Genomic DNA, 21,715 nt, shown 5'->3' with positions numbered 1-21,715 from the left:
TTACCCATTTTTCATCATACCACTGTCCTCTTGTTCATGATATTTCCTTGGACTGGGTTTCACATCTGTTCCCCAGCTGTGGGAAAATCACCAGCTGTTATCAAATTCACCACAAATAGAGCCCAGTAACTTGTTTCCTAAATTTGTGGCAGCAATCTTAAGTGTTACTTAATTAACAAATGTTAATAAAAATGTCTCTTAAAAAAAGTAGGAATCTGACAATCTTCCTGATCTGCAGAGCAGATGGGAAGTCCCACAAAGAGTTCAGGGGATGTGGGCAGGTCAGTGTCTAGCCCAACCAACTGTGATATAAAGTCTCTACACCTATCTGGAATTTATTTTGTGTTGTAATGAGGACCACACAGCAGTCTCACCAGGCTCAGGACACTGTGGTGTGCCGTGTGCTTAGACAGTTTCCTCCAACTGGAAGTTAGCTTAGCACTGAAAAAGAAACAAAAAGTCTCACCGGTTAATAAGATGCAGCCCAGTTCTCTGATTAGAATTTATGATCCTCACCATTTAATTAACATATGTAAATATTTTTTGAATAACATTTTATAATCTCAATAAGGCACTTCAGTGCATGAATTATGGTGCATTAATTCATGCCTAGTTGCGCTGACAGTAGTTGGCCTTCTGCCTTGCTCCTGACAATACAGTCGGCATGAATTAAGGCGCCATATTTCACACCTTCATATTTCCTAACATGTAGAAACAGATAAAAATAACCAATAGTGGGTATTTGTGCCAATGCAGACAATCTGAGATTCGCTTTCCTGCAACTTGAGATTGGTTTTCAGTGCCAATAGTACTAGGACTTGTCAGGTATAGAAAAATGACTTTGCTTTTGAAAGTAATAATTGTAACTAGGCTAAAGTCACTTCAGTTAGCTTTACGCTGGGTGGCTTGGGACTGATGGACTCCACCAATACCACTCTCTGCGTAAGCTTACTGATATCTGGCTGGCTGGTCAGGCTGTGCAGCCACTTAGCAGTTCCTTCTTAGCAGTTGTGCTTGCATGAGCTACATTAAAACTGGTCTCTCTTAAACCAGTGTCATCTCCAAATCATTGAACAGATGTCTTCAGATAAGTAGAATATAATACTTATCCTGCAACAAACAAAGATTAAGAAGAAAATCAATTTAACTTTGATGCTCTTCTATTTTAGTACAAGCCCTGCACATAAATACTACTTGGCTGTTGATCCAGTCTCAGAATCCCTTTACCTGTCAGATACCAACACCAGAAAAGTCTACAAAGCAAAATCTCTTGTTGAAACAAAGGATCTGCCCAAAAACGCAGATGTGGTGGCAGGAACAGGTGATCAGTGCCTTCCATTTGACCAGAGCCACTGTGGAGATGGCGGAAAGGCATCCGAGGCCTCTCTCAACAGTCCAAGAGGTAAGAAAAGAGTATACCTGAAGTACTTGGTGTTGGTCATCTGTCATTTCCCTCTGTTACTTAGAAATTCAGATGCAACTGCATGTACAAAAATGAGTCTTAGTTGATGATTTAGGCAGCTGTAAGTAAGCCAAATCATTTCATAAATCTCATTCACATTTTAATACCAGTGCTTTATGAGGGAGTAGCATGAGCAGTAGGCTCCATCCTCTGAAATACTCTTTTCTTCTGTGTCAACACAAGGAAAAACTCTTCTTTTATTACCTTTGGATTGTGAGGTAGCAGCATTTAATTAAATTTTTAAGCAGATAATATGATTGCAAATTCCATTTTTTAAATTTTATGCTTTCAGGTGATTCCTGTAATGTTAATGGCACTAATACACATTAAATCAGGTCTGTTCAAATCAGACAGCCAGCAAAATCAAGTTTATTTGGAACTCTAGTTAGTCCTTCTTTATTAAATGCACTTCGCAAAATATGAGCATCTCACCTACTGCATCCAAAATTAATATTTTGATGCAGCCTTCCTGCCAGAGTACATTCCATATTGTCACAGGCAAAATGCGTGTGAAGCCCTGAATCCACACCAATGCCACAATTAATCCCTTGCAGCGTGCGTTAGAACTGTGATAAAGTCTCTGGATTTGGTGCTCTAAAGCAGCTGATCATCCTCATATCCCACCAAAATCCTTGCAACAAAGGGTACTCAACAGCTCCCATGGCAGAGCCCTGAATGATGTTTAACATGCTTCCCCTGTAGTACACCACTTCCTCCTAATGACTAGTTTTAAGGAAGGCTTTTGATTATTTTTCATGAGCTAATAAAGGGTGGCTGTATATCAGTAGGAAATCTGAATGTGTATCCAGGCAGAAACATCTCTAAAACGAGCAAATAATCCCGGTTTAAGGCTTAGCAAGAGACACGTTGTAATTAGAGTGACTTTAACATGTCTTTAATGATGGAAGGTAAGTGTGAGGTCGGTACAAATAAATGTTAATCTTCAGGCAGCTAATTAATGTAATGAATCAATTCTAAAAATAGAGGAAAACAACAGTTTTCAGATCCTTTAGCAGGGAAATGATCACTGTTTTATTGCTGATTACAATTGCTTATATCTAACTATAATGCAATTACTTGTTCCATCTTATTTTCTTATTGAGGAAGTATGTTGGTGAAAATTTGTAATATAGTACTTACTTTAAAAATACCCATTCATGGCCAGCTTCCTGAACAGAAGGTTCTAGTCATAATGAAATGAAGAGGAATAAAAGTACAATTCATGAGTGCTGGGGTAGCCAGCTAATATTAAAAACTGTTAGCAGACAATGGCTCATATATCAGCAAATTCAGGTAATGGCTCCCAGCTGCTTTTGATGTCTGCATCAACTCTACATTACATCAGTTTGAAATTGTCAGATTTGTTATGGTTTGGATTTTAATCCCAAGGAACTATGAATTGCCACACGCCCTCTTTGTACAACAAATCGCAGCACTAACCTGTAATCACCAACAGTCAGAACAATTAGCTGTGTATTATCCTAACAGCCTTGAAAGTACCTGTCCTTGTTTACTCTAAACTGTAAGGGGTTGAATAACCTTGGAAAGTAGTAGGAAGTACTTCCCTGGTACCCATAAATCTACTATTAGGAGAGCTAGAAGTCTCACATACTTAAATACTGGTTGAGAGATTCTTTTGGATCACTTATTTTACTTGTTCTTGGAGTAATTGTCAAGTCAGATGTCATCACATTTCTACTGGAATAACATTCAAGCAGGATACAGATATTTTTCCTTGGAGGCAAGAAACACTGACAAAAAATTTGGTTAGTCCAGAGACTCATCAACATCTTATCCATGTTTAAAAACTAATAGAACACAAAGCAACAGTGTTATGTAGTATATGACCTCAAGTAAATTAATTGCTTCAATTTCTTACCTCTGACATTTTTACAATGCAAAAATAGGTACATGATAATGCATTTAAAGACAGAGTAATTGCCAAGATGTTATTAGATATAAACACTTGCATTACTCAATGACCAGACAAGATTAGCATTTATTTTTTAAACAGATACAGAAAAATCTTTAGCTCCCCCCCATTTGCCTTATTGTTATTCTGAATATTCCTTTTTTTCTTGTTACAAATGAAAATTAAATCTAAGAACTCCATTCAGCAGCCATCTCACTTTGGTTAGTTACAGCTCAAAAGCTGTCATCTCATTTTTGCTACCAGCTGCCTGTGACTCCAAATAAGGTCTTACCTATATGACTCAGTTTGTCCATTTGCACGATTGGTAAGTATTACATAGTGGGTATTTCTTGTGAAACTTAGTTGTGGTGTTTAGCATCCTCAAAAGTATGTTAATAAGGTGAAATTCAAATACTCTTACTGACTTTTCTAAATGCTGTTTTAACTTTTTTGAACTCAAAACAATTTTTCTACTTCAGGGGGCACACAGGTAGGTTTTGGGAAAGTCCTGGATTGTTATTTAGGGATTTAAGTCTTTCATCAACTTTTATTTCTCATTATCTTTGTCAAGACTGCTTTCGCCTAGTGGCGGGGAATTAAAAGCCACAAAGGAAAACATCATGAAGTCACACTAATCAATTATGATTTGATCCATTTTCCACAACTTCTGTTTTGCAAGTAGCAATCACATATAGCTTTGTTCAGTCTGTTCCCACTTCTCTGTGAAGGACTAGAGATGGGGCTTAGTGAACATTAATCTTGCACCATTGTATGTTGAGCTGACTTTGAAAGATGCTTTTAAACATGCATGGGTGATGTAGTTGAAATTTGAACTTCAATATATTTTTTACTGCAACTTTAATTCTGTAGAGATCTCAGACTAATGAGTCATGTAATAGATGACCAAGTACTTAAACAGAATGTGGAATGATACAAGGTGGGGACATAAAATAAGATCTGTGACAAGCTGAACACATTTATTACACAAGATGATATTGAAAATGAAGAAGTAACTTCACAAGGTATTAATCATTGACTGAATTCCAATCACTTGAACTTTAAAAAGTAACAGATTTTCATTTGGGGGTGGGGAATTCTGTTTGGTGGGTTTGGGGATATATTGATTAAAAGCATTTATGGCACATCTAGTCACCAACACTATCATTTAAACTATCTGGATTCGTATTTATAACACACTAAGGGACAGTGTCCTGATTTTAACTACTCATTGAGTATTTGATCAGTAAGAAGCGCTAAAATTGATAGACATAGCTGGGAGGAGTTCCAATTAGCACTGCAAGGCCAATGCTTTAAAGGCATTAAACACTTCTGAAATCAGTGAGACATGTAAATAGATTTGGCTTCCCAGACTTAATTGACAGAGGCAGTGAGAGGCTGGTACAGTCAAGTTACCCCATTTTCCCTAAGCAGGAGGTTCTCCCAGTCAGTACACTAGGAAAAGTGGTTTAGATCAGGATCCGATTTCAATTAGCTTGTATTTGTGACCAACTCAGAGTATTCACTCAGGACAGCTGTGGTGGAAATGCAAACTAAGTAACTTTTGTGAAAACAATAGGTCACTCCGATGATCGAACCCTCAGCATCAGAACTGATTTACATTTGGGAAGCCCAGCACTAAATCCAAGGATTTAAGCATCTTGAGATCCTGCAGTGTCTGCTTTCTGATTCCTGGGTCCAGACTGGACTCTAGAAGTAGAAGGTAGATGTGCACACTGTCTGTGCAGGCTGTTTGTACAGTCTAAGCCTCAAGAAGTTAAAAGCTGCACACTGAGTAAAAAGCATTTGAATGCGGTGCAGTGACCTCAAAGTAAGCACTAGGGAAATGTAGAAGTTCTGAATCCCATGCATAAAATACCTTATACACAGCTGCAGGGAAGAACCTTTTTCACTGAGACCTATGGCCCCGAACTACCAATACAAATGAAAGCTTAAATTAAAAATCAGTTCTGCAGTGTCGTTTTATTCATTTTGTTTGAAATTACTAAGGAAATACCACTAAAAAAAAATCATGGTTTTGAAAATATGTGTGCCTCAGTAGTTTACATGTGAAATAATCAGTCTTGTTACTCACCAGCTGCACCAATACTTTCTAAAGTAAGGAAAGCTGTAAGAACAACTGCTCAGATTAAACCTTTACGTTTGTCAAATGATAGTAGTCTGTTCAGGGCATGCTCCTGCTCAGCTAAAAGATTCCTGTTACCTTCAGTAAGATGTCCACCAAATTCCTAATACAGCTTCTTGTGAAAACAGGACCCGCTTGGAAATCATTTATTCAGCAATCTTTGCTATTCTGTAAATTACTAAGATCTTTTCAACCATTCCATACCATTCGAAAAGGAAAGCAGAATGGGGTGAGATGTTTCATTAGCAATATATAAAGAAGTAGAGAAGCCAGGGTGATTGCAGCATTGAATTGCTGTCATGTATGCATCACAGAACAGCAGAAAAAAATCATCTTATGCCATTTTTGATTCAGCAAAATTTATTCCTTATTTCTCTCTTAAGTAGTCTTAGCTACCTACGATTTCAGAAGTCTGGGAATCTCATAGAACATTTAAGGTAAACTTTTTGGACAGCAAGTTTCCGTAAATGTCATCCAACCTTTGTGTGAATGCTAACTTTTCTGCTCACCTCTGTCAGCAGTAAGTATGACTCCAGTCATCATGTCTCAGACTGGAAGCAGGACATTTTCATTTGCAGTCACCAGTTAAAAGTGCTGTATGCTCCAACTCAACTGCTATGTGTCTAAAGAGAACATCACTATAGAGTGCAAGTACTGAAGTCATGTTCCAGCTGACAAAGAACTGCTGAATATTTTGCCGCTGGTACTGTGACAGTAATGAAGTAAAGATGACAAAGATCACAAAGCAACAGACTGCAAATCACTTGAATCATATTTTGAGTGGTGTATTATGGTAACCTATAAATAACTAATTGCATAAAATTGCTTTAGTAGTTTCTAGATGGCAGCTTTAATTAAAAGCACCGGAGACATTTAGAAGTTTGGAAATGGATGGCATGTAATTTGCCCTTTTACCACCATAAAATGGTAATTAACCAATTTGATGCTCTTCTTCCTATTAAAAGTTTTATGAGAATCACAAGTTCCTTCTAAATACAGTTTTTCTTCAGCAGAAGGTGGCATTCTCTTTTATCGGCCCTCACCAATAGTTTTAGATGTTCTTTCTCAAATTCTTCAGAAGTTTAATTAGAAGTTTTCAGTGTAAAATGCTCATTTGCAAAGTTTTTAGCTGAGAGGAAACTGTAGAATTTCCATAAGTGGGTAACATATAGCTCTAGCTGCTCTTTGTTGATGCATTCAAAGAGGGTTTGTTCCCAAAAAGTCTCTTGGAATGCAAGTGCAGACTAAGATGGCAGTGGGGAAAAAAAAAGAAAAGATCTTAAAGGGGAATTTACTGCATTACTTTTAATCCATTTTTCAGCGATATAAACTTAGCTTTATTAATGTTGAAATGCCAAAATGATTATACCTCTGATCTTTCAGTCTAGAAATCATATATATTTTGAATGTATACCTATGAGAGCCACAGACAAAAGTGATCAGTTTGCTTTCAAGTGTTATTTGCATTTGTAATCGTATATGTATGTGCACTGATCTGTCAATGAAATTAATCTTTTAACCAAAATTACTCCTGAGAACTTACAACAGAGAAGTTATAGTCAGCCTTCTGTGTTTATCATGGTTGTACCCAGCCCATCCACTAAGTACTATTTTGTGCAGAAAACAGTTATAACGAGCAGATTTCTTTCTGCAGAGCCTTTTTAGTAATGATACATAGTAACCATGTGTGATTGCACCAGCATGGTTCATTTTTAATATTAGTTAACAGAATTTAAATGGTACTGGGTACTGATTATTTATATATATATATATATATATATGTATAACACCTAAGTGTTATAACTATTGTTCAAAGATGTCTGTGCATAAATCTACTGGATATAAATGTTCATAAGAGCAACTGTTTTACATTCAGGTATAAAATCTAGTCCTAAGACAGTTCTAGTGACTAAAGAAGACTAAAACCAGTCCTTCAGTGCAAGTATGTTACTCAGAAAAAGAGATTGTGCTCATCTACAAGACTAAATCCTTGCACAAGTTTATTTTGTCCTTACTCAGACATCAGTGTTTAATGAGTAATCTCATGCACAAGCAAGGTAAGCTTGTCATTAGTGCAATAGGTCACACCTGTGCCCAAAGACAGCATCTGCTGGGCATACAGTTTAGTGCTACAGGTCCATTAAAAATATACAAATTCAGACTGAGTTTAGTACAAACCACATCTCATGCTCTATGCAAAGAAAAGATACCCCAAAATGACCTTTTTGACTCACTGGTGAATGGTGTTCCTACTTAAACTCAGTGCAATTCATTCCGCTCAGCATGTGCATGTTTCCTCTCCAAGTTCCTCGGTGATTAAAGCACAATTGAAGTGCTGCATGTGATTTGATTCTGCATTACACTGTACGTCAGAAAAGGATTAAAAATAAGCTCTAGGAGTACAGATTATGTGAAGCATTATGCACGATGTGATAGGAGCATTAATGAATCCAGCTCTAATAAAGAATAAATTGGGACAGTTTAGCCACAAATCCGTATTTTGTTTTCCAGTGGATGCCTTGTACAGGGTATTTGTCAACAAGACATAACTGCTAAATATTTTTTTCAAATAGGGAGGTCATGTTTTAGTATACATAAGGACTGGAAGCAGTAGTTTCTTGTTGAACACTGGTACTTGAAACTTGCTTATTAGGAAGTATCAGGAATTTCTCATCTTTAGTACAAATACTGAAGACATGGGCCTGTTTGTGCCATCACACTGGCAGATGTACTTCACTTGCGGATAGCTTGGTTTTCTGCAGTGGCTGGAGAGCAACATGTACACTATTAACGTTAAAGGATGTTTAGTTTTCTTGTATGGTCAGTGTTTGAAACCCATTCAGCAACACAGCTGAGTAGCTTTATTTCATTGCAGCATAATTTTTGATTTTTATATAATGGAGGGTTTGCAGCCAACACAGCCATCTGTTCACAGGGAAATTGTGTAAAACAGGAGATGCATTTGCTGTGGTGATAGATCCTGGCACTGTGTTATCTATGGCAGGGATCTGATCCAGGGCTGCACTGCCCAGGTGAGAAGCTCAGCTCTTTGCTTACAAAGCAGCACCACCCCTCTGCAAACACAGACTAAGACACAGCACATGTGCTGTAGTTCCTCATCTGAGCCTGTGACCCATACTGGAAAGCAAATCAAATCCTGTCTAATACTGCTCCACAGCAAAATAGCAGTAAGGTTAGAAACACCCCCAACAATCAGAGCTGCATGCACACCATAAGAGTCACGTAGGATGGTCCTTGCTTCTCAGTCCTTCCCTGCCACAGCAGTCCTGCGTTGCTTTTTCTTCCCAAAAGGATTCTTGAAGAGATTCTCAGGAGGCTGGGACTGAACCTTCACATATATCTGAAGAGAAAACCCTCAAACAATTTCCTAGCATCTTTTCCATTTACTAATAATCATAGAATACCAGGTTGGAAGGGACCTCAAGGATCCAACCCTTCTGATCAGTCTCTTAGCATGTTTCATCTTTACAGCATAAAGCAGATCAGAGTAGGAGTGAGCCCAGGTAGGAGGGGGGGAACCCCTGAGCATTCAGAGCCCAGCCCTGCCTGTGCTATGGTAGGGCCCCAAACTGAGGCAGCCCTTCTCCTTTTCTGAAGATTTATCCATGTACAGACAAACTGCAGCTCATGACTCCAGCCTTTGGTAAGTATTGTCATGAAAACCTCTGCAGACCTCTAGATGCACCACAGAAGGCGCAGTCCTTTCAGCGCAGTTTGCTCTGTTGGCTTCTGCCATGTGCATTCCCTCAGAATAACGGGAAAAAACACATCAGATTTATATATTAATTGCTTATATGGTCATTAATAACCAGACTGGGTTTCTTTTTGCTTTGGTTGGGGTTTTAGGGTGGCTGTTTTAGCACCTCAGTTGTATCAAAAGCAATTTTGCAGTTCACACATCTAGCCTTTGTTCTGAGGAGGCACTGGCCCTCAGCTCCAGCCGTGTGGGCATCCCTAATTCTGGCCTTTTGAATGTATAGGTCTCTTCAGCACAGTCTCCTTAGTGTTCATGAGGGACAAACAGAGGTACCACCCCTTCCCCAAAGCTGGAAGGCACAGGTCACCCTCCCCAACACTGAAAACAAACCCTTTTGCTCCTCAGATGCACTCTTTACCTCGGCTCACCTTCAGCCTTTCAGAGTTATAATTGGATTCTCAGAAGCAGACGACAGCCAGGAGCTTGCCAGTTGCTCTGTAACTTCTGAAAGCACTATTGCTCTCTAATTAAAGAATAAAGATCCTCTAAGGGAGCAAAAGAGGCACGATGTATGAGCTGGTGGGCTGGCATGAAGTCAGGTCCTAAGATACCTGCTCTTCCTCCAGCCTTTTTATAACCTCCCTGATTCCCACAGCTAATCCATCCAGCCCTTCCAGGTGATTTCAATCCCACAGGTGACATCTGTCCTGGAAAATTGGATATTTCAGTGATCGGCCATTTTGCATAATGAAGTCATGTAGCTTAATCCTGTACCCTGCAGCACTTCAGCAGTCCATGGGCACAGAGAGGGTGACAGAGTGGTGAATACCCCTCTTCTCACAGCAGTTCATAGCCAAATGAATGTAGTGAATTAACAGTTTAAAGAATTCATTTTCAACTCTGTGCTGATCGATGTCCTTTCAGCTGGACGTAATAGGAGCGATAGACACTAAAATTAACTGCTATTGCCTTTCGATGCTTTTTTGTGATGATGCCCTCAGACATTTGTATGGGGCCTAAACATCACCTGCGGTGATGGGAAGTGGGGGACATGATGGCTGGGTGTACCCAAAAGCCTGTCCCCCTGCAAGTCCTCACAGCCTCAGTGCCTCCCTCTCAGCCCACGTATGAGACAGAAACCCTCCATCAGAGGAGGTGACCCTGCTCTAGCACAGGATAGAGTTGAGCCCCTGCTGATCTCCTGCTGTGGTAGAGAAAGTGGTGTGGACATTATTCCTGCTTTCTGTTAGAAAAGAAGTGGTTGTGGGCAGTTTGTCTTGGGACCCTGCCACTGGTTATTAACACTGTAAGAGAAAGTGTATGACACTCAGTTGTATATGTAGTTCAGATTTAGTCCTCAGGCATTTCCAGCTGCCAGGCACAGATTATTTAGCAGGCTGAGGAGACAGTACCCCCCCCTTCTCCCAGTCCCATGGGAGATGTATGTTCCCCATCAGGGCTGCCTGATCCTGCTCCTGCCCCCCCAGACTGCTTACTCTCACTTGCATCCAGTTACAACTGCTTGTATTTGAAGAAATATAAGAACTATAAGAAAATGGGGCTGGGAGGTGAGGGAATTCAGTTTGAGGTTTCTTTTCTTTTTTAATGGTGTGTGGAATTGCTGTGTGAGAACCTAAACTGGCATGCAGACAAGTGTTTTGTAACTCAGAGTACATGCAGTCTTCGGTTGTGCTAAGTGCAGGGGACAAAAATCAAGAACCATATAAGCCACTGTCTAAATCATCTGTTCAAGTCCTCTGCCTTTCATTTCTGTGTAGCAGAACATAAATTCATTCTTAAAATAGTTTGGCTTTGCACAGCAGCTGCTATAATTGCAAAGTTATGCAACTTTAAATGGGAAATTATAAAGCAGTTTAAAAGGCAAAATATTGAGCTGTTTTGGTAGAAAGGATTTCACAAACCGAACATGAATAGAAGTGCTTTTCTAGCTATATTTTCAATATTTCAGGGGGAAAAAAGATCTTTCTTACAGTTCATGCAATATAGAAGAGTTTAACAAATTAAATGTAGGAAGAACTGGGTAGAAATTGTTAGACTGGGACAGAACAAGGTTGGGCATGAGATGTGACATGGCTGTACCACACACTGCTAATGTGAGACAGCAAGCCCTCTATGCCTCATTTTCCCCACTGAAATGCAGAAGACCATGTGCTTTGCATAGCCCTCACATTTGTTCTAGGGTCCGTCTTTCCTGAGCAGTGCAGTGCAGTGCAATGGTGTTAGAGCTGCTGCAGATACAGAGGTGGGAGAACTGCCCTAGTTCCTGCTGAAACCCACTCTTGTCAAGAGGCTGGTTCCAGTACATGACTGTCCTCTTGGGCAACGCTGCACTGCAATGCATTCTGCAGCACAGACATTCCTTCTGCCTGCCAAGGAGAGCCCAGTTTGCACCACTTATATGTATAACACATATCAGAACAAAAGTCTTCGCTTTCTGTGTCTTCCTTGCTCAGACACTGGTAATTCAAAAAGTGCAGTAATAAATTTCCCCCTCCATGAGAATAAAGAAAATGGAGATGAAGAAAAATCAACTGCAAGATAAGTTTTTAGAAAAGCTAGCCTTGTCCCACTTTGTAATGGGCAAGAAATAGTTATGGAAGAGCTTAATTCTATGTATATAGAATTCTATGTATTTAGAATTGCACTACGAGCAAAGCCTTTGCTGCTTTGTTCTGTTTCTGCTTCATATTTTCCCTCTTTCTCTGTAAGTCAGAGACAGTCTGATATATGGGTGTTATCTTTCTATATACAGTTTATATAAGCCTCAGAGAAGTAATGGGCAGAAAAAAAATAACCCATACTTTTTTAATCAGTAGATTTTCTAGGAGGAAAGGGAACATTTTAAGCTCATATGTTTTAACCTAGATAATGTCAGTACTAATACTCTTTTTTACCCTTTCCCTTCATCCAGGTATCACTGTAGATAAGCATGGCTTTATTTACTTTGTTGACGGAACCATGATTCGGAAAATTGATGAGAACGGTGTGATCACAACAATAATAGGTTCGAACGGCCTCACATCAACCCAGCCATTGAGCTGTGACTCTGGAATGGACATCACTCAGGTAGACACCTGGTTTTCATGTGTTGTCACTTTTCTAAACATTGTGGAGACAGATAACTTAGTTTCTTGTACAAGGATCGTATATCAGAATATGCTGGATGAATCAGATAGTTCAGGACTGCACCATATGGAGTGGATCTTCCATTCACACGATTACTCTAAGGTGTACCATATAAATGCAAAACTGTACATTTGATTTTTTTCTAGATGGCATCTGAATGTGTAGAGGGGCTTATATAAAGAATATTATTTAAAATACTGCTTTAGAAAGTTGCTTACTATTCTGAGATATTTCGTCAGCATTAGAACTGATTTGCTTGAACTACTAATGGAAAAAAATGCATGTTCTTTTTACATCCAAGTCTGTTCTAAATCAAGCAGGAGCATTACAGTAAGTATTTACACAACATCAGTATTGTAGTGAAGCTACTGCATTTCAGTACATTTCTCAAAGTGCCTCTTGGTTCTTATTTCAAGAGCAGTGTAAAAGAAATAGGACTAAAAGACACTAATTTGTGGTAAATAAGATACAAAGATGAACATGAAGAAACATAAATGGTACTTTTGACCATGCAGTGCACCACACTTGCAGATGGCACAAGTAAGGGATTGGCGCTTGCCAGTAAATGCCCTAATAGCTTCAAATGAGAGAAAAGCTCTACTTGAAAAAATCTTAAGGCATCCAGGTAACATTCTAAATTTGTATTATGGACTGTGTAAGCTAATAACCAGGATCCAGTTAATTGTGCATTTCATTTTCTCCTTGCCCTTTCCTCAGTCCTTCGTAATTAGAAAATCACAGTTAAAAAACACTGTGTAACAATGGTGAAAGCTTGTTCCTCGTTTCTAGGTAGACTTTGAGTAACAGCAGGTGACTATAATCTTGTGTGAAGACTGTATGAATCTTCATGTATACATGAAGAATGTGGGGTCAGCATTTTGGGTAGTTCTTACCAGATTTCACAGGGACAAACAATGGAATCTAATGCTGCTGCCACAAAAGCACTCAGGGATTTTATAACTAGTCGAAACAGAAAAACGTGTCCATGTTGTATTTCACATGTCACTACACTTTAAGTATTTGCAAATGTGGGGAGAGGAACCTCAGCTTCCTTGTTGCAGATTCTGGAATAAACAGGCATTTTTATTCTCTCTTGTGTGGTAGACACATAATTATTCCATGTAAAGCAGAACAGGGTCAACTGCTAAATTGTGCTAAACCCAAGCTTATACTAGTAATTGTCTTTAAGATCATTCAGCTTCTGGGTACCTTGGCTTCTGCTCTGGCACCTCTTCTTGCAGGACAGCCTGTCCTGCAGGTGACGAGCAGGAACCCACCGCAGCAAGCATTGCTCCTGGCTGGAGGCTCTGACTGTGCTCTGTCGGTGCACATCACCAGGCAGGAGCCATGGTGTTTCATGGAACTTAAACGTGCCTGAAGCACATTTACTTGCTTCTTGGATCCATGTAACAACTGCCTCGGGCATCAATAACCAGATTAGATATCTCTAAGTTGCAGGGAATGGTGCCAGCTGCAGAGTCTGCTCCCTTGCCTTCTCCTTGTAATCTGCATCTCAGGCTGTACAGACAACTGCTTTACTGGCCATATAATACGTGGCCCTACACAAGTGTGTATTTGTGTTCAAATATTTGCTCATTTTCCTCAATAATAAAATGTCTCACTAAACCTGAAATGGTGAGTTTCAATAGTTTTCAATACCTTTAAAAAAAATGCAAATACCCTGTAGCAAAAATGTTGCAGCAGGGATTTTTTCTTAAATTAAAATGAAATGAAAAAGGTAAACCTTGGGGGCTGAAATCAAATATGCCAAGAATTTGTAAGTAGGTTTAAATAGCCCTAAAATCCTGGGTTTTGATAGATATGCTACCTGCCAGAGACAAGTTTATAGCTTACCTTACTCTACAACGTAGTTCTAGTGCCATGGAGAAAGGGCTTCTGCAAAATCATACATAAGAAAAATCATCTCATAGACCAAATTATTCTTCATAAGGCTCTCAGGATATCAGAATTCAGCTGGGGTAGGGCCTTCTCTTTATAGAAACAGAAATAAACTTCCTTTTTCCATGAACAATCCAGGTACTTCCATGCTGCAGCTCCTACAGGAAACTTGCTGCGCAGTTCTTAAAACCTTGCCAATGTTTCAGCATTCTGGGAAATCAAGACATGTTCTAGCATATAGATTGAGACAATCTTCAGATAAATTGTGACTGCAGGCCAGTAAATATTCTAAACAGCATAATAAATTATGGCATATTAAAGTGTCCCTAAAAAGTGGCCAGTCTCATTTTCTAAGGTCTATGTATAGTAATACTTACTGTGTAATTTTTTGTCACTGGGAGGTGAAATCATATTGCTGACAGTATGCTTTTGATAGCAAAACAAATTTTTTGTTTGGAGGCTTTAGGTTTTGAATGTTTAAGTGAATCTACCTACTGAAATTTTTCACAACATCCATACTTTAGAGATTTTACACATACGCAGTAAAACCCAGACACAAAAGAAATGCCAAGAATGCATGTTCTGAAAAGTGTCAAATTTCCACAACAGTCTTCTTCCAAAATTGCTGCTGGTAACCAGAAAACGCTATGAAATAATCACATCCCCTTGAAGTCAGGCATGTTGATCTGAAATTGCATCAATGAAAATAAGGGGATGATATTTTCACTTAGTCAGAAACAATTGCACATCCTTGCAAGACTTGCCGAGTTTATTCCAGAATGGCATAAACAGAAATGAAAAGGGAATTTGTCCCGTGTCCACTTAAATTGGGCTTTGGCTAAATTACAGATGGCTTTTACAGCAAGAGAATGGAGGTTGCTTGCAAGCTGTATGTTTAGAGGGACTTATGTAAAGGTTAATAAAATAGATTCTCAAAGCTAAATTTGTTCTGACAAATCAGAAACTTGCTCAAAATCAGTATTTCTTGATTCATCAGAGTACAAAAATGGACTCTTGAAATAAATACACAAAGTAACTGCCCATTGCAAAAAAACCTACCATTAGTGACAAGCTTTCACTTTAAGGCGTTCACTTTAATAAATGAATTGATTATGAAAGGGTTTAATCATTTATTCCAATATCAGTTTTGACAGAAACACTTCTTCTTAATTATTCTGTGTTTGTTATTCACCGCTTTCTCATTCTTAAGCGTAGTATTCTGCATTCATAACAGGGAGGGAAGGACAGCTGGGGTTGAAAAGATTGTAAGTTGTGGCAAATAAATCACCAAGCTCTGACTAATTACTTTGCTCTCATACTTCATTATGAGGCAGTTAATCTGAATTTAGAAGGAAAAGGACATTCGGTTGAGGTGTTTATATGGTATGCCACATTCTCTGTACTATTTCAGCATGTACAAAACTTGGCTGACTTTTCTTCTCAGTACAGCTGATTTCAGTGTTTGTCGGTTAGTTAATAAGGAGCAAAACTAAAGAAAATGTTTCTTCAGAGTTAGGTTCATGAATATAGATGTGTATATACTCAGCCACCATTGGTGCCAGGATTTTAGCAGACAGCAATATTAAAATCAATTATTCCAGTATCTTTCATTCTGATAAAGCTGGTCGTATTTGTTGAAAATGCTGCCTCTGAAACCCTGAATACTGGAACATGAACAAGAGCTAAAATTTAAAGGGAAAACATTTTTTAAGAATATCAAAAGGTGGTGTTGGTTTTCATTTGGTCAGTGATTTTTAATATTCACCTCACTAATCTGCAGCACCCAGAATGTGAATGCTGACTTTACAGGTGAGTGCCCATGCTGCTCAGTCCTTGGCTTCTCTCTCTGGCTCCCATTCTTCATGTGTTCTTTGGAAACTCTTTACTAGTAGGTTAATTGAATGAGTAGTAAACCCATGTAGACCCTTACACTTTTGCATATGAGCTCGAGGCCCCATGGATTGAGCTGTAAGGTCTACTAAATATCTCCTTCTGTCAAATTGAAGCTGCTGCATCTCCTATTTTCTCCATACCCTTTGGATAGGAAGCCTGTCATAGGTACTCTAAATCAGGGACATAAGCTTTGATTTGAAGTACTCCTGCTGGCTTCTTGAATTGCTGCACTGCTCACTGCTCTCTAAGCTTGCACCAGTAGTGACTGGATAAGGGAATAGCATCCTGGCCACATGCTGCAATAGGAGTGCAAAGGGAGAAGACTGAGATGGAGAGGGAAAGAAGGACAACAAGAGGATCATCATTCTGTTTCACTGCCCAGTGAATTTGGGCTTGAACCTGGTCTACATCAGAGACATCTCTAGGTTTCTCTTTTTCTTAAATGTGCACACTCTTCTAGCGTTTGCTGCATCCCTGGAGTATACAGGATTTTTTTAGCCTGGTTACTGCTAGCAAATGAGAGCACGTTATGTGGGCATGTCTGTCCGTCTGTCAGTATTCTTTTCCTCACAGTAAATCAAAATCCTGGGCCAATTTCAAACAGATTTGTAGAGGAACACCAGCCTTCACAGCAATTAAATTCTTACATGTTCCATAAAAAATATTAATCCAGTTGGAGGAGAGAAACCTAAAATGTGTTTTCAAAAGGAAATATTGCAGCATGAGCTTTCTTTTATTAAACTCCAGAGACTCCACTCAGGATCTAATAAATGTCCCATTCACAGAAAAAGCTTCATTTGGTGCTTGGATCTTATTAAACTCCCAAGTCAGTCGGCCATGAGACAGAAGTCCTTAGGAATCCAGACTTCATTAGATCCAGTGTTCATAGAGGTTATATTGATGTTGTGGGAGGTTTTGTGTGAAAGCAAAAACACTTCGGCTCAGCTTGAGTGATAAGCTTCACTGCTTTTCTGCCTCCGTTGCTTTGGTGAAAACTGAGGAGAGAATTAGCAGATATTTCTACCATCTTACAATTTCATCCTGTATCTTTCCTCCCATGAGAAATGTGTGGGCTGAATCTCCACTATTCCAGACCCCCAGTCATTTATATCTGTGCGAGTGGTAGTAGTTAGTATTTGGGAACTGTTTAAACCAATCTTGAGCACAGTTGCTGCAAATACAGAGACCAAATGTTTGCAAGGCAACAGAAAATGAATCCCCAGAGGTTCCTCTTAGCCTGTAACCGTGGCCTTGTTCTCGTGCTGATGTCAGTCCCAGTAAGCACGAGTCTGTGCCAGAGTAATAGCTCTGGCCTGATTGATGGTGTTAATAACTGTCACTGCTGTGTTCCAAAATGAAAGGTCTGGTTTGAAGACTTTTTCTTGACATTTGCACTTCATCAGCCTTTGTTCAGCAGTTCTCCACATGAGGGAACCATCTATATTGTGTTGCTTCACATAAACTTCAGTGACACTGCAAAATGTTTTGCTCCCTTATAAAAATGTGACAGAGTTACTTACGTAGGCAATTTGCTTGCATAGGTCAAATTAAAAGCAGATTTCTAATACAGTGTTTAAAGGCGACCCACACATGGCAAGAATGCCACGTCCTGGACAGCCTACTTTGAATGATGGAGTAGAGGAGAGAGAACAGCAAGTAGTGCTGTTGATGACCTACTTGAAATAGTGAAGTGAGAGACAGAATGCTGGAAAGCAGGAGTAAAGATGAGCAAAATTGCTTGAAAATGTAATATGTATCTCAAAAATGCAAACGCTGACATTGCTCCCAAAGTCACAAGTGCTGCAGGCGCTCCCCGCCAGCATCTGCACAGGCACAATATGCTTCAGTGGCATTGTGGAAGCCTTTTGAGCAGAACAAAAAGCTCCCAGGACACGGTGACCTCACTTGAAAGCAGCGATGAGGGTCTGCTCATTGGAGCAAACACAGCCTGAACAGAACTTTCACTGGGTACGTTTGGAGGAAGGAGAGGAAAATGTGAAAGACAAGAATATGATCTGATGAATGGGTGGAAAAAGGGGAGCGAGCTGCCAGCATAAGAACCAAATTGATTCAGGGCTGAAGTGCTTTAAAGCCAGGTTGAGAATAAGATACCACAAAGCAACTGCAGGATTACATGGAGCCAATTAGTTAATTAGTATTGCAGGTCAGAGGAAGACACACTATCCCTTTAGGTGTTTCTCTACATATCTGACAGTATACACTGCGTTCATGTAAAAGCAGAAAGCAGGAAGGGCTTTCTCACTGGCTTTTTTTAACACTAGGTGCATAACACACTGCTTGTGTTAGAGAGCTGCATCCTATGAAAAAGGAAGCACTTTGTTTTCATTGTAGCAAAGTACTGCAAAACTATCCATGCTCATGATTAATTTTTAGTCCTCTACCTGTGCAAGGCTTTTGATACATGTAATTAATGCAGCACAAATATTCCAAATCTCTGAACTGTGTTTGTCAGTATTTCAGAGAACTGTTTTATGTGTATTTGTGAAATTGCTGAACAAAAAGCACACCAAGCAGAAATGACAATTTATAGGTCCTTTAATTTTTATTTGTGCTCTTCCTTTATCTGTGCTTCTTCCTCTGAAAGAAGACTTTCAGAGCTTTTCTTGGTTTCAGAAAACATTATTTGTTCTAATTTTTGCTGCATGAAGGAGCCCAGAAAAGCTGTTATTATTTTCCAGTACAAAGTCATCTTATTCTCTGTTTTTTCTTTTTTGCTGCTTAATTTCATGTTCTTTGATCTCTGGCTTTGCTGCAGTACCAGACAAGCTAACTAGAGTCAAAGTCGTGGCCCCAGTACTGACTTCATTGGAACCAGGGCTTCCCGCTGGGTCCTACTCCAAGCTTGATTGAAAGCATAGTAGTGAGTGTGTAGCAACAGAGCCTTTACTGAGGCATTTTCAAACCTTTTCAAAAATGAGGGGACCCCCACCTCTGTTTATTGTTAGTCTTTGGATACCATAAGCTTATACCAGATAATTCCAGCTATAACGTATGTAGGAACAAGCAGTCACTAATATCCATACTTTGAAGAAAAAACAAGCTGAAAACCTTCTTTAAAAAAGATCTTCAGGTAGAAGATAAAATAATCTTTTCCCAGGGGTAGAGGAGAGGTTAAGTAGCCTTTCTTTAACAGGAACTGCAAGGCAAGAGGCTCTTAGGATTAGGATCTGAGGTGGAAAAAGTCTGTGAGAGCTCATGAATCAAACTTGTAGGTGTATAATGTGATTTTCAGAATATCAAACAGAAAGCAGGGGGGTTTCATCACAGCTAATTTATATTCTTATCAAATTATTCTATCACTGAATTTGAAATATTAGTCATAGAAACGGGATGCCATGCGATGAAGTCACACTGCAATTTCTTCCTTAAAGCCCAAGTTCTCTTTTTGTATTGGTCACCTGCAATTTATTTCAATTATCTGCCATAAATAATGCATTACTACTGAGTAAAAGACTGCACATTTTAATCAGCTTTCAGCAATTGCATCCATTTCTTTGATTGTTGCTGCGGGGAGTGTTAGGCACTTGATAGTGAAGTGAAGAAGACCTGACAGATCTCTGCTCATGACTTTTCTCTTACTTTTTTGCTTTGTATACTTTTCTTTATACAGAGCAAAGGCGGTGGCCTTGTATCTGCTGTGCTGAATTATGCTGCTGAAAATGTTTAGTGCAGCTTTGCCAGACTGGTGGGAGTCTGCAGCGGGTTGAGATATATTGGTTACTACATCTGACGTTTGTCATCTGTTGAGGCGACATAGAGGACAAAATATATGCGTGAAGAATATATGTACACATAATACATACCTATATATGCCTATATAACTATGCCTGTATACATAAATGTATATATGATTTCTACATATACAGCAGAGCTACCCATTAGTAATTGGGTAGCAAAAGCTGGTCCCTGATATCCTGGAGCCCAGTCCCAAAAAAGTTCTGCTGTAGAGGGAATGTAGAAGATGACAGGAGCATGCAGAGGCAGACCAAACAGGCAGTGCCCCTCCTTTTCTTTTAAACCAGTTGTTCATCTACATCCACTAATAACAAGGCCTGTCAGTGATTTAAGACATACCTGCTTTGATGAAGGCAACTCCTACATGAGCCAGTTTTTTCTTAAGATTGTCAGGGTACTGTGTGAATGTTGCTCTGCTCTCACCAATCAACCCTTCACACATCAGTGGGGTAAAGGACCTCCCACAGATCTAATGGGTTTTATGTGTTATAAAGTGAATGACAGTAATAATTGAGCTTCCAAGCCTTTCAGATTGGTTTGGGGATTTGGAAATGCTGCACATCCTTAGGGGAAGAGAGACCAAACAGGCTGGCACAAGTCTGGAGTTTTGAGTACAGGGCAGGTTTGAGGGCAGCAGACACCAGAGGTGGTGGTGTCCATCCTGCAGCAATGTCACACACTGCTGGGATAGAAACTGTTGCACTGAAGAGGCCAGAGGAAGATTGCTCTACATCTTGGAGGAGTGAGGGCTGGTCTTTGAACGCCTGCTCTGTCCTCACAACAGCACAGTTCAGGAGACAGCTTACAGAAATAAAGGCATAAAATCAGTGTGTTAAAAAACCTATATAGTCATTTAATTCTATCATCAGGTCATTGGAATTTTACATAGCTGCAAACTTCTGCTTTTGAGAGCTATAAAAGAAAGCATGGGTATGGTTGTATGACTGAAAGAGAGCATTGCACCGCAGTAATTGATGGAAGGGGGGTCAAAAAAGCCTACACAGCGATACTTCTGGCTTGCAAATTGCTCCAGGTGCTAAGGGGAACCGGGAAGTCTGCAGAGCCTGTCAAAACAACACTGTAATAATAACAGCTTACAAAGGGCAGGACTTTGAAGCACATCAGCACAAGGGAACTCTTAAGGGTGTTGTTCCCTTGCTCTCTGGGAGCTACTTGGGTCTCTCAAAGCTGGTTATAAACAAAGACTGAAAAGGTTTTAATACCAAGAAATGTTGCTTCGGAGGTATTAGTGATATTTCCAGTATCATTATTAGCACTAAGCTTGCCCTGAGTTATGCTTACAAGCTGCTGAAGTCAAATGAAAGTAAGCTGTGACAATCACAGGAGTAACATGGCAGGAGCTGCAGCCTGGGCAGTGACAGCTGAGAATGCCTGATTTCTCCTCCTCATGATACCATGCTTTCTTCAGCATGCTTTCTACCCTTGTTTGTGCCAAGATAAAAAAAATGTCAGCGGAGGAAAATATATGCAAATGTCAAGACAGAAATCAGTTGTATGCATTTGTAGCGTGCCATACAGAGATGACGTTTATAGCTTTGCATTATGGAGTTTAGGCCACAGAGAGAGGCAAACAGAATGATAGAGAGCACCATTTTATGCAGTATGTTACTCTGACAATAACACTCACATTTACAAACAAATTAGCTAAAAATGTCTGAAGGACATTCAGCTTTTACAAACTGGGCCTCATCTCCCGCTGATAGGTTCCTTTGGGAGGGATATGGCATGTAAAATGATACACTGCCTTGGAGAATAAATTTATGA

At 39.5% G+C, this 21,715-nt stretch overlaps 1 protein-coding gene across 8 annotated transcripts in view; it reads left to right on the top strand.

The window, feature by feature from the left end:
* The window catches only part of TENM1 (teneurin transmembrane protein 1), a 579,532-nt gene that overhangs the window by 521,294 nt on the left and 36,523 nt on the right, over positions 1-21,715 (top strand). For all 8 annotated transcript variants that reach the window (XM_061446104.1, XM_061446106.1, XM_061446107.1 and 5 more), the window contains 2 exons: positions 1,170-1,402; positions 12,168-12,322. In XM_061446104.1, the coding sequence (XP_061302088.1) occupies positions 1,170-1,402; positions 12,168-12,322 (388 nt within the window). The remainder of the gene's footprint in view (positions 1-1,169; positions 1,403-12,167; positions 12,323-21,715) is intronic.

The sequence above is a fragment of the Pezoporus flaviventris genome, unplaced genomic scaffold (assembly GCF_033815535.1).
Source record: "Pezoporus flaviventris isolate CSIRO_AGI_PZ_B2104156 unplaced genomic scaffold, CSIRO_AGI_Pfla_v1 ptg000005l, whole genome shotgun sequence".
Lineage (NCBI taxonomy): Eukaryota > Metazoa > Chordata > Aves > Psittaciformes > Psittacidae > Pezoporus > Pezoporus flaviventris.
This window is presented reverse-complemented; position numbering and strand designations above follow the sequence as displayed.